General features: G+C 43.7%; 1 protein-coding gene across 1 annotated transcript in view; it reads right to left on the reverse strand.

Moving 5' to 3' along the window:
- Nucleotides 1-4525: 4525 nt before the first annotated feature.
- myt1lb (myelin transcription factor 1-like, b) overlaps nt 4526-13523 on the reverse strand; it is a 32207-nt gene continuing 23209 nt past the window's right edge. The window contains exons 13-18 of the mRNA XM_068601600.1: nt 11090-11311; nt 9471-9565; nt 9081-9184; nt 8943-8990; nt 8172-8234; nt 4526-7145 (exon numbers count right to left, since the gene is read on the reverse strand). Coding sequence (XP_068457701.1) covers nt 7005-7145; nt 8172-8234; nt 8943-8990; nt 9081-9184; nt 9471-9565; nt 11090-11311 — 673 coding nt within the window. The 3' untranslated portion in view covers nt 4526-7004. The remainder of the gene's footprint in view (nt 7146-8171; nt 8235-8942; nt 8991-9080; nt 9185-9470; nt 9566-11089; nt 11312-13523) is intronic.

Consider the following 13523-nt stretch of genomic DNA (forward strand, 5'->3'; position numbering starts at 1 on the left):
AAGAAACTCACAACTTTAAAAGGGATTGAAACAACCACAGAAACTAAATCAAACTACAAAGAGACACTAAGTACAAAGATTACTACAAGAGACTCAAAATGACTACACAAAGACACAACAAGGACAAAGAGACTCAAAATGACCACGCAGAGACACACAACAAGGACAAAGAGACTCAAAATGACCACACAGAGACACACAACAAGGACAAAGAGACTATTGTCCCTAAAATCTGGATAAAAGGGAAATACTCAAGTAAAGTACAGTTACCTCGTATTTGCATCTGAATACAGTACTTGAGTAAATGTACTTATTCACCACAGTCTACTACTAATCCTGGTGTGAGCAGTGAGCACAACACCGGGTTGATCCACGGCCTCATCGCACACAGCTGCACCATTTGATTGGCTGCAGGACATGTTGTCGCATGTCCCCCCGCAGCAGACATGAGGACTCAATCCTCCCTTCACAGGGTGAGTAACCCTGGAGGACTGTTTCAGGAGGAGATGCTCTGGAATGAGAGAGAAGATGGAGGCAGAACAGGAGGGGGCGTGGTTTACTGTCCCATTGAGAAGGAGCTTCTTTCAGTTAAATGACTCATTGAATTGGTGCAGCTGAGGCTTTAAAGTTAAGAGTCAGACACACAAGAACAACTGTGTGAACTTGTTGTCTGCTTCCACTGGGCTCCCTCCCTTTTCTGGAGATTATTTTCCAGAGATCTGACGTAAGCTTGTGGGACTGACAGGTGTTGCGTCTTACAGGTTAATGAATCACTTTTTAACTCACATGAATTATTTTAACTTCGCTGCCTGAACACCAGACACAAACAAAAGCCTCCAGATCAATGAGACTTAACTTTACATACATGGCCTAAATATACGGGTCTAAGTTAGAGTCGATTGATTGTTAACCGTCTCATACTTCAGTCCACGATGCTAACCACGCTGTGAGCTAATGCTGCAAAAGTTAAACATGTCACATTGTGGGACATTTTCAAGATATAACGGCTGCAACGTGGAAAAAAATACCGTTAGTCTGTGTTTTTGAGCTCATACTCTGTTTTCCAACTCTCTCCTCAATGCCCAAAACACGTTTACACCATTGGCCTGCATTGAAACACAAGCGAGAAGAACAGCTTTAGCAACTGCTCTATGCTAACCAATACAACCGTCAAAAGACAAGTTGTCATGTCAGTCATTCCTTTTCCCTCAGGGAGCATAACTCTGTTTTATTGTTTGTGCACCGTGACTAACAGAGTTTACAAATGGGCGTCTCTATTGTGAACTTCCTTTGGGAACATGAAGCTTTCCATGAGCGTCGCTGTAACAGCTGCACACGGCTGACACCTGGTGGTGGAGAGCATGCTAACAGTCAAGCGCTCATGTTATCTCTATACAGCTAACACATAACTTCTACAGCTAACAGTCAAGCGCTCATGTTATCTCTATACAGCTAACACATAACTTCTACAGCTAACAGTAAAGCGCTCATGTTATCCTTATACAGCTAATATATAACTTCTACAGCTAACAGTCTAGCGCTCATGTTATCTCTATACAGCTAACACATAACTTCTACAGCTAACAGTCAAGCGCTCATGTTATCTCTATACAGCTAACACATAACTTCTACAGCTAACAGTCAAGCGCTCATGTTATCTCTATACAGCTAACACATAACTTCTACAGCTAACAGTCAAGCGCTCATGTTATCTCTATACAGCTAACACATAACTTCTACAGCTAACAGTAAAGCGCTCATGTTATCCTTATACAGCTAATATATAACTTCTACAGCTAACAGTCTAGCGCTCATGTTATCTCTATACAGCTAACACATAACTTCTACAGCTAACAGTCAAGCGCTCATGTTATCCTTATACAGCTAACACATAACTTCTAGCTAACAGTCTAGCGCTCATGTTATCTCTATACAGCTAACACATAACTTCTAGCTAACAGTCAAGCGCTCATGTTATCCTTATAGAGCTAACACATAACTTCTAGCTAACAGTCTAGCGCTCATGTTATCTCTATACAGCTAACACATAACTTCTAGCTAACAGTCAAGCGCTCATGTTATCCTTATACAGCTAACACATAACTTCTACAGCTAACAGTCAAGCGCTCATGTTATCCTTATACAGCTAACACATAACTTCTACAGCTAACAGTCTAGCGCTCATGTTATCTCTATACAGCTAACACATAACTTCTACAGCTAACAGTCAAGCGCTCATGTTATCTCTATACAGCTAACATATAACTTCTACAGCTAACAGTCAAGCGCTCATGTTATCCTTATACAGCTAACATAACTTCTACAGCTAACAGTAAAGCGCTCATGTTATCCTTATACAGCAAACACATAACTTCTACAGCTAACAGTCTAGCGCTCATGTTATCTCTATACAGCTAACACATAACTTCTAGCTAACAGTCTAGCGCTCATGTTATCCTTATACAGCTAACACATAACTTCTACAGCTAACAGTCAAGCGCTCATGTTAGCCTTTTACAGCTAACACATAACTTCTACAGCTAACAGTAAAGCGCTCATGTTATCCTTATACAGCTAACACATAACTTCTACAGCTAACAGTCTAGCGCTCATGTTATCTCTATACAGCTAACACATAACTTCTACAGCTAACAGTCAAGCGCTCATGTTATCTCTATACAGCTAACATATAACTTCTACAGCTAACAGTCTAGCGCTCATGTTATCCTTATACAGCTAACATAACTTCTACAGCTAACAGTAAAGCGCTCATGTTATCCTTATACAGCAAACACATAACTTCTACAGCTAACAGTCTAGCGCTCATGTTATCTCTATACAGCTAACACATAACTTCTAGCTAACAGTCTAGCGCTCATGTTATCTCTATACAGCTAACACATAACTTCTACAGCTAACAGTCAAGCGCTCATGTTATCCTTATACAGCTAACACATAACTTCTACAGCTAACAGTCAAGCGCTCATGTTATCTCTATACAGCTAACACATAACTTCTACAGCTAACAGTCTAGCGCTCATGTTATCCTTATACAGCTAACATAACTTCTACAGCTAACAGTAAAGCGCTCATGTTATCCTTATACAGCAAACACATAACTTCTACAGCTAACAGTCTAGCGCTCATGTTATCTCTATACAGCTAACACATAACTTCTAGCTAACAGTCTAGCGCTCATGTTATCTCTATACAGCTAACACATAACTTCTACAGCTAACAGTCAAGCGCTCATGTTATCCTTATACAGCTAACACATAACTTCTACAGCTAACAGTCAAGCGCTCATGTTATCTCTATACAGCTAACACATAACTTCTACAGCTAACAGTCAAGCGCTCATGTTATCTCTATACAGCTAATACATAACTTCTACAGCTAACAGTCAAGCGCTCATGTTATCTCTATACAGCTAACACATAACTTCTACAGCTAACAGTCTAGCGCTCATGTTATCCTTATACAGCTAACACATAACTTCTACAGCTAACAGTCAAGCGCTCATGTTATCCTTATACAGCTAACACATAACTTCTACAGCTAACAGTCTAGCGCTCATGTTATCTCTATACAGCTAACACATAACTTCTACAGCTAACAGTCAAGCGCTCATGTTATCTCTATACAGCTAACATATAACTTCTACAGCTAACAGTCAAGCGCTCATGTTAGCCTTTTACAGCTAACACATAACTTCTACAGCTAACAGTCAAGCGCTCATGTTATCTCTATACAGCTAACACATAACTTCTAGCTAACAGTCAAGCGCTCATGTTATCTCTATACAGCTAACACATAACTTCTACAGCTAACAGTCTAGCGCTCATGTTATCTCTATACAGCTAACACATAACTTCTACAGCTAACAGTCAAGCGCTCATGTTATCCTTATACAGCTAACACATAACTTCTACAGCTAACAGTCAAGCGCTCATGTTAGCCTTTTACAGCTAACACATAACTTCTACAGCTAACAGTCAAGCGCTCATGTTATCCTTATACAGCTAACACATAACTTCTACAGCTAACAGTCAAGCGCTCATGTTATCCTTATACAGCTAATACATAACTTCTACAGCTAACAGTCAAGCGCTCATGTTATCCTTATACAGCTAACACATAACTTCTACAGCTAACAGTAAAGCGCTCATGTTAGCCTTATACAGCTAACACATAACTTCTACAGCTAACAGCAAAGCGCTCATGTTATCCTTATACAGCTAACACATAACTTCTACAGCTAACAGTCAAGCGCTCATGTAATCTCTATACAGCTAACACATAACTTCTACAGCTAACAGTCAAGCGCTCATGTTAGCCTTTTACAGCTAACACATAACTTCTACAGCTAACAGCAAAGCCCTGATGGGTGTTTTTGACGCTGGGTCACATGAAAGTGACAGTTTAAGAATGGATATGAAGACGAGCTCCGCAGCAGCAACATGTGATGGACACAGAATAAATCATCCACGGGCCTCTACAACACCTTTTTTTTGTTTTACTTTATTCAGAGTAAGATGTGTCAACATCCAGCATGACAAAAATTGTACAAAGTTCACAATTTATAAATGAAATATCACAGCAACTTGTGATCTCACACATTTATAGCAAAATTAAAATGTCAACAAATCCATGCTGTGTAGTACAAAAATAAATCAAACTTCAGTTCCACAGAGAGCACAATAGTTTATACAAAATCCTGTCTTTGTTGATGGCCACTGAAAAACAACCTTCAGAATGAATCGGCTCAAATGAAATAATAAAACTCTGATGAATTCACAATAATTCATATGAAAAGTCAGCTTCCTAAATATGTGACAACCTGTTTGTGTTCCCTATAGATAGTCACAGATAACTCTATTCAGATTTGTTATTGACGTACCAACATCAGATGAGCAGCCTGTTTGTGCTTTGAGATCCATTTCCCCTTTTGACTGATAATGAGAATTAATTCAAAAAACTGGTACTAGCCATTTACTCTACCGAAGCGTTACTATATTGGCAAAAAAGCTGCAGACACGATGCTGTGGAAAAAGGCGTATGCAGTCATGGATGATGGGTAGTAAGAGTCCCGAAAGGAGGACAGTAAAGTACAATAGATGAGATTCAATCAGGTGAACGACAAGCACCTTTTGCATTAGCTCTCGGAAAAAAGGCAATTCTGAACATGATCGCTAGCAACTAGAACAACAGAACGGAGGTCTGCAACGTCTCGTCTACCATCTCTTCTGCTTTTTTTCCTCTTCTCTTTTTTCTTTTAAAAACCTTGAACTGATTGACTATTTAATCCTTTGTACAGTGATTAGATATAAAGTGCTGCTGGGGGATAGTTTCATTGTCTTAAAACATAGCAAAAATGAAAGAGCAATGTTTTTACACTTGATAATAGCCGACAGTATCAGTGCTGTGGTTATAACCGTCCTTCCTCTCTTGATTCCAAGTCTCTCTGTCTCTCTCAGTGGTACTAGATCCACGCCTGCAGTGGCTCCAAGCAGTTGGTTGCTCCAATCGTGTGCCAAAGAGGTCGTCTGGAAAAGAAATTGCACGCCGCCGTACGCAAGGGTAATATCTTCAAGGACAAGTGCAAATAGTCTACTGGCACATAAGTGGGGACAGTGACCCTGTAAGTCCCGCTGTCATACTCTATAAATACTCTTTACAAAACCCTCCCGGGTACTGCTTCCACTTCCTGTGAGAACATCAGAACATGGAAACGAAGGTGTCCCTGTGCAAAATCGTACAGACAAAAAAGTGGAACTCATATACTTTCCCTTCTAAAACTCAATGTCCAGGTTCCCGCTCCTTTTTAAAAAGACTTTTTTGTATTAAAAGATTTGTATAAAAATCAATATTTTACATAGGCTATATTAAAAAGATTCACGTTACCCCGCTATGCTTATAAACAAGAAATTGCATATACCCAACCTTTTTTTTTCTCTTTTTTTCTTTTCCTTTGCAGATTGCGTTCCGTACCTACGATACTCGACTGATTTAGGTTTTTATATTGCTGAGACGTTTCTTGATCCGACCAACGCGTGTCTCCAAATTGCGCAGATTTGACAGCGAAAGGCTCGAATGTGTCATTGTCTTTCCACTCCTTCTGTTTGAGCTTAGCTTCGGATGAGCACGTGAACATGCACCGCACAGATGTGTTCCTCTAGGAAGGAGCTGGCTCCCCTAGATCATGGGATGTTCCACCACCGGGTTTCCGTGTAATGATGTTTACAATAGAACTATTCATACATACATTCATACATACATCAGGTCAGTTTCCTCTCCGGATTCATTTACAGCACCAGTTTATAAATGCCCCCACCTACAGCTACACCTTGGATTATGTTTTTCTTTTTCTTTTTTGTGTTCTTCATCAAAACAAAACATAGATGATTCTCAAGCATTGTCAGAAAATAAAGCCAACCGGTTCTTGCTCGTGGACAATCTACACGCAAGAAGAAGTAGTAGAAGAAGAAGAAGTAGAAGAAGAAGAAGAAGAAGTAGAAGAAGAAGAAGAAGAAGAAAAAAAAAAGAAAACATCTAAAATCGTCGAGTCCAAAATCATCCAGTGAGGAGAAAAATAAGTAGCTTCCTCATTGCTTGAAGCCTTTTTTTCATTTGTATTTCACTGTCCAGTTTTATTATTTTTTTCATCTAAAATGCTTCGCGTCAAGCGATAAAAAGAACTCTCGTCCCATTGTCATTAGCTCACTGTTCAGAAATATACACGAAAAATGTGCATACACGAGCAGCTAGAAACATGACACCATGTCAGCTTATATGAAAACGTACAAAATGTGAATGTCCTCAAAAACTACGTTGTGGTCGACTCTTTCTGTGTTCTTCCTCAAAGCAAGGCCCAAAAGGAAAGAAAGAAATCATCTGGAGGTCTTTACTCTTGTTTTGTTTTGAGTTGAGAGAGCAGAATGTAGAATATATAACACTATATAATACCAAACCATCACTGCTGGAACACAAGTCTCTCTCTGCGGCTACACTTGGATCCCTTGAACAGCCTGCTTGATGTTCTCCAACAGGACTTTGTTTTCTGGGCTCTGGTACGGGTCCTGGTTCGAGTACATGTCTGTGAGGGTGGTGACGTAGGCGTCGAAGTTCTGCTCGCTGATTGGCTCCTGCAGAACCAAAGACACAACATGGCAGCTGTTAGAGGATTCAACAGGTGCATACTTCTCCACCTGGACCCTGTTTCCTCATGTTGCTGTGTTTTCTCTACCTGGACCCTGTTTCCTCATGTTGCTGTGTTTTCTCCACCTGGACCCTGTTTCCTCATGTTTCTGTGTTTTCTCTACCTGGACCCTGTTTCCTCATGTTGCTGTGTTTTCTCTACCTGGACCCTGTTTCCTCATGTTTCTGTGTTTTCTCTACCTGGACCCTGTTTCCTCATGTTGCTGTGTTTTCTCTACCTGGACCCTGTTTCCTCATGTTGCTGTGTTTTCTCTACCTGGACCCTGTTTCCTCATGTTTCTGTGTTTTCTCTACCTGGACCCTGTTTCCTCATGTTCCTGTGTTTTCTCCACCAGGACCCTGTTTCCTCATGTTTCTGTGTTTTCTCCACCAGGACCCTGTTTCCTCATGTTGCTGTGTTTTCTCTACCTGGACCCTGTTTCCTCATGTTTCTGTGTTTTCTCCACCAGGACCCTGTTTCCTCATGTTGCTGTGTTTTCTCCACCAGGACCCTGTTTCCTCATGTTGCTGTGTTTTCTCCACCAGGACAGCAGGTCCTTGCCTTGCTCCAGTATTGAGGAAGAGCGCAGTAATGTGACCTCACAGTAAGAGCCGTGTTCCAGCCGCTGTCTTCTGCAACACGTCTAACCTCGTGGGTTTCAGAGGAGAGTTTCCCTGAGCGAGACTCTTTCTATCAGTTCCAGAGGACGACTGGAGGAGAGGAGTTAGATCTCATCGTGGCTCTGCAGCCTTCTCCATCAATACTGGACCAATGGCAGACATTCTTGTCTCCGTGAGTCACTTGAACACACAAACAAGTGAAAATCCAGGTTTCAAAGTACCAAAGTTACCCTTTAAGAGTCTGATAACCTTGGTACAGTCTGCCATGAGAAATGAACGTCATCACTGAGTGTTAGGATTGTAAGGCCTTTCTTTGCTTCCAGAACAAGGACAACATGGAGTCATGGTCTTACTTGCTGGTGCAACTGTAAGCAGCTGTTGTTCCTCAGAGGAGGCTCTTTGTGTGCCAGCGGTTTCTAGGGAGGCAGAGGAGGGAAACATTTCTATTAGCTGGATTTGAGAAGCTGAGCTCTTGTTCTCATTGAACCACTAGAGGGCAGTGTTTGATATACAGCCACACACACAGAAGACTTCAGATGAACAGGGAAGAAGAAGCTGGACACGGATGAAGTCCCAGAGAGTACAGAGGTCAAAGAGGTCAAATGCTAAGTGGCATGGACTTCTGAGAATGACACCTGACCCTTTATGCATGTGGATGTAATGAAAGAATGACATAGTGAGGGATGAAACTACATAATGGAATTTATTTTTCTTCTGCAAGAGCCCAAAAGACAGAATGATAGATGACAAAAGTGCCTGAAGTTCATGGATATTTCGTAAAAAAATGTAAAAAATAAATCTCACTAAAAGTAATTCAAGCACTTTGCTGACTCATCATACGACACACTAAAGCACCCAGTCACCCTCAATGTAAACCACTGTACTGTTCAACATGTTGGCGTGACTGCCGCTGTGTGAAGAAAGGCCCAATCACACCTCCCACATGTAGACGAGGCATGCAGTGGGCTTGAAGGCACAGACAACAGAAGCTACGGCTACGCTGTGCAGGCTGAGCGCCTCGCCCTTACCATACGAGGGAGCTGGACATTAGCTAAACTGTTAATCAGTGATTGGCTGAGGTTGGCGAGCTCATGCAGGAGGGATTTATTGTGCTGATCAATCACCTTGTTTTCCTCCTCTATGGACTTCAGGCTGGACTCCATTGTTGTGATCTGGGGAGGACGGCGGGTCACAGGAGGTTACGGCGCCGTGTTGGCTCACTCAGACGTACAAAAACACAGCTGAACGCAGCAGGGACTCACCTGTGTTCTGAGTTTGATCATGTCTGCTTCCACCTGCGAGTTTGATTCACTTATATCTTTGATTTCTTCATCCAGCTGTTTGATGTCCTCTTCGTGCTCCAGTCCTGCAGAGGAGCATCAACACACCACGGCTCAGTTAGGAACTAGGTTAGATGTCTTTGTGTTGGACTAACTACAAAAGGCTCAATATGAGAGTGAACAGAGCTGAAAAAGACTCAACAATCCCAAAGACAAATATTCTACTTCAGATATCCCGTGTCTAAGCCCCGCCCTGTTCTTCCTTATCGGCCTCCTCCCTCTGAACGGCAGTTTATTCACAGCGTCAGCCTTCCTTAACTTGTTCCACATCCCTGATTGTCTGTGAAGTGGGAGAGTGGTGGTTGTAGTTACCGTTGGCGGCATGTTGCTGCTTTATTGTTAGCATTTCCACTCCAGAGAGCCTGGCTTTCCTCATGGCCGAGGTGGCGCGTGGACAGCCGGACAGACTGCAGGCAGAAGCAGAGGCTCAGTATGTGACACACTCAGGTCCTGAAAGTTACACTAATTGCTTTCTTGCTGCTCAAACAACTCACACCTCTGTACCTAAGTATGTAGCTTTAGCTTAGCATAACAACTAGAAACAGGGATATCACAATATATAAAACGACATTACAATTATTATAGAAAAGAAGAAAAAAAGATTGGCAAATGAATGACACTCAAAATATGACTGTAGGGAGGTGTAATAATAATAATAATTATATATATATATATATATATATATATATATATATATATATATATATATATATATATATATATAAATATATAATTATACAATATTAATAATAATTCTTTGCCACAGGGGCCGCCAAAAAGAGCACTAAATTAAAGTTTCTTTAAACTTTAAATATCTAATACCGGTGCATTGTGACACCCCTAACATATCAACACATTACTATACAGACCACACACAGGTAGGTGAACAGGTGTGCCCTAGACCACAAACAGGTATGTGAACAGGTGTGCCCCAGACCACACACAGGTAGGTGAACAGGTGTGCCCTAGACCACAAACAGGTATGTGAACAGGTGTGCCCTAGACCACATACAGGTATGTGAACAGGTGTGCCCTAGACCACATACAGGTATGTGAACAGGTGTGCCCCAGACCACACACAGGTATGTGAACAGGTGTGCCCTAGACCACACACAGGTATGTAAACAGGTGTGCCCCAGACTACACACAGGTAGGTGAACAGGTGTGCCCCAGACTACACACAGGTATGTGAACAGGTGTGCCCTAGACCACATACAGGTATGTGAACAGGTGTGCCCCAGACCACATACAGGTATGTGAACAGGTGTGCCCCAGACCACATACAGGTATGTGAACAGGTGTGCCCCAGACCACATACAGGTATGTGAACAGGTGTGCCCCAGACTACACACAGGTATGTGAACAGGTGTGCCCTAGACCACATACAGGTATGTAAACAGGTGTGCCCCAGACTACACACAGGTAGGTGAACAGGTGTGCCCCAGACTACACACAGGTATGTGAACAGGTATGCCCTAGACCACATACAGGTATGTGAACAGGTGTGCCCCAGACCACATACAGGTATATTTGTGGGACCAGAGTTATGTCCTTCTCAAGTGAATGTAATAACGTGCATTTCATCTTTGTCTTTATGGTTGTTGTTTTTTTAAAGTTTGATTTTTGAGTAATGACGGTTTCTTAACCCTAAATTGAACAGATTTCTGTTGTAATAACATCTACTTTTGCTTACTTATATTTTTATATTCATTTAAATGCATGTACAGTATTTTTACACTTGAATAAACAATAATTAAATGCAGATATGTGAGGGAGTAGTTAATACCGTGTGACAGTTAAGTCACGATGCTGATGAGGCCCGGCGGGAAGGAGAGTTTGACGAACCTTTCATAGACTGAAGCCAAAGTTCAAGCTTTCCACGGATGAAAACAGTATTGAATGGAAGATGCCAGGCTTCTCCCTTGACCCACCTCCGATGTGTCAGAAAACTGCCGCTGACGTGACCCGAGCCGTCGCAGCCCGGCGTGGGGCAGGACATGCCCTCCGTCTTGCCGGACTTCCACGTGAACTGGATGCCGTTCAGGTAGCCGTCCTTTTGTCTCTTGGCTGCTATGGGGCACCCCGAGGCGCTTCTGTGGGACGCGTACTTCCCCGTCACGTGTCCCTGTCCGTCACAGCCCGGCACCGGACACCTGGAGACCACAGAGAGCAATGTTCTCACTCAACAGTTCATTTAGCGCCACACATTCAACCGTGGCCTTCATGTGCTCAAGCCTTCAGAGTAGAAGCCGTCGCCTGCTCATGGTATTGGAGACGTCGTCCTGTTGTTTGACCTGCAGAGTCTCTGCTGCTGGCTCTCTGGTGTACACGACAGTGTGTCTGCCTCCTGAGTCCTACCACAGACGGTGTGAGCAACATCATTTTTCTGTTTCCCTCTATCTGCTCCGCTCTGATATAAACAAAGATACCATCGCCTTATTTAAAGCTGTCCCAGTGGCAGCCTTATCACCGTTTGGGAATGCTGACAGGGCGTCGGCAACAGTGCTAATCAGATGCAATGAGGCAGTAAATTATTCCAAATGTCACAGCTCCCAAAATGGATTATGGGGTGACTCCTGCTACAGTTGTGAGCGTATCAAGTCTGTCTGCGAAGAGCAGCCACCTGGTTTTAGTTCAGCTTCGTGGCTTTAGGACTGCAGAGACACACACAGGGGTTATCACGTGCGCTGCTGTCTGCACACAATACAAGGCCTTCAGTCTCAGAAACACGGAGCAGGAGTCTGTTTCACTGACCCACCTGAGCCCCCAGGCCTTCATCCCCCTCTTACCCGCAGTGCTTTTTATCAGTGTCGGTATCGAGCTACCGGCTGCCTGCGCTCCAATACGATGGACTATATGACATTCAGTAGTAACGACTCCAAAGCAATGTCTCTTTCCAACATCCTGACCCTGTTGCTCAAGATAATGCACAGAGCGGGTGAGAACTTTCATGTGGGAATATTTTCTTTCTGCCACAGTTCCTCCATATAGAGAAGCAACTGATTTATTATGAAGTCGCTATGTTCTCTTCAAAGCTGCCAGACTCCACTGATAAGAACAACTGCAGTTTCACCTCACACCACACGGGAGCGTCGGCCTCCAGCTGTGACGCCGCTGCTTTAAAGGGTCAGTTTGATTCACCAAAGTGAACAAGAACAGCGACGAGCTAACGGACCGAGCGTAGACTTATGTTACAGTAGTCTGGTGGCTTTGCTGAGAGCAAAGGTTCTCCCCCATCAGAAAGGTCATGCGGTGAAATGTTCATGTGTTATATGTGCACTGAATACACAGTGCACATATAACGATCTAGAGTTCTTCAGTTTTCTAGGATAAGTTCAGCTGCTGCGTTCACTTTGAGCCTCTTGCTGCTTGTCGGAGCTCAAACACAGAGATGTTTGCCTGTCAACAGAGCACTCTGACGCTCCGCTGTCCTCCATCCAGCAGGAGGACCGCAGCTCCACGCTGTTGCTGCTCTGCAGCAGCGAGGAATCAATGCAGCTGCAGGGCTGAAGCCAGAGACGCCTCCTGGGACGCAGGCAGAGTCGGATCAATCTCTCTCTGCCACAGAGCACCTCCTCTACGCCGCCACAGAGCACCTCCTCTACGCCGCCACAGAGCACCTCCTCTATGCCACCACAGAGCACCTCCTCTACAGCCTCTGCTCCTCTACAGTCTCTGCTCCTCTACAGTCTCTGCTCCTCTACAGTCTCTGCTCCTCTACAGTCTTTACAGCCTCTGCTCCTCTACAGTCTCTGCTCCTCTACAGTCTCTGCTCCTCTACAGTCTCTGCTCCTCTACAGTCTTTACAGTCTCTGCTCCTCTACAGTCTCTGCTCCTCTACAGTCTCTGCTCCTCTACAGTCTCTGCTCCTCTACAGTCTCTGCTCCTCTACAGCCTCTGCTCCTCTACAGTCTCTGCTCCTCTACAGTCTCTGCTCCTCTACAGTCTTTACAGCCTCTGCTCCTCTACAGTCTCTGCTCCTCTACAGTCTCTGCTCCTCTACAGTCTCTGCTCCTCTACAGTCTTTACAGTCTCTGCTCCTCTACAGTCTCTGCTCCTCTACAGTCTCTGCTCCTCTACAGTCTCTGCTCCTCTACAGTCTCTGCTCCTCTACAGCCTCTGCTCCTCTACAGTCTCTACAGTCTCTGCTCCTCTACAGTCTTTACAGCCTCTGCTCCTCTACAGTCTTTACAGTCTCAGCTCCTCTACAGTCTCAGCTCCTCTACAGTCTCAGCTCCTCTACAGTCTCAGCTCCTCTACAGTCTCTGCTCCTCTACAGTCTCAGCTCCTCTACAGTCTCAGCTCCTCTACAGTCTCTGCTCTACATCTGGGCTTGAAGCGTCCCTCTCACGCCACACAGACGTG

This window comes from Clinocottus analis, unplaced genomic scaffold (assembly GCF_023055335.1).
Source record: "Clinocottus analis isolate CAN_PGR_092001 unplaced genomic scaffold, fCliAna1.0.p SCAF_52, whole genome shotgun sequence".
NCBI classification, from domain to species: Eukaryota; Metazoa; Chordata; class Actinopteri; order Perciformes; family Cottidae; genus Clinocottus; species Clinocottus analis.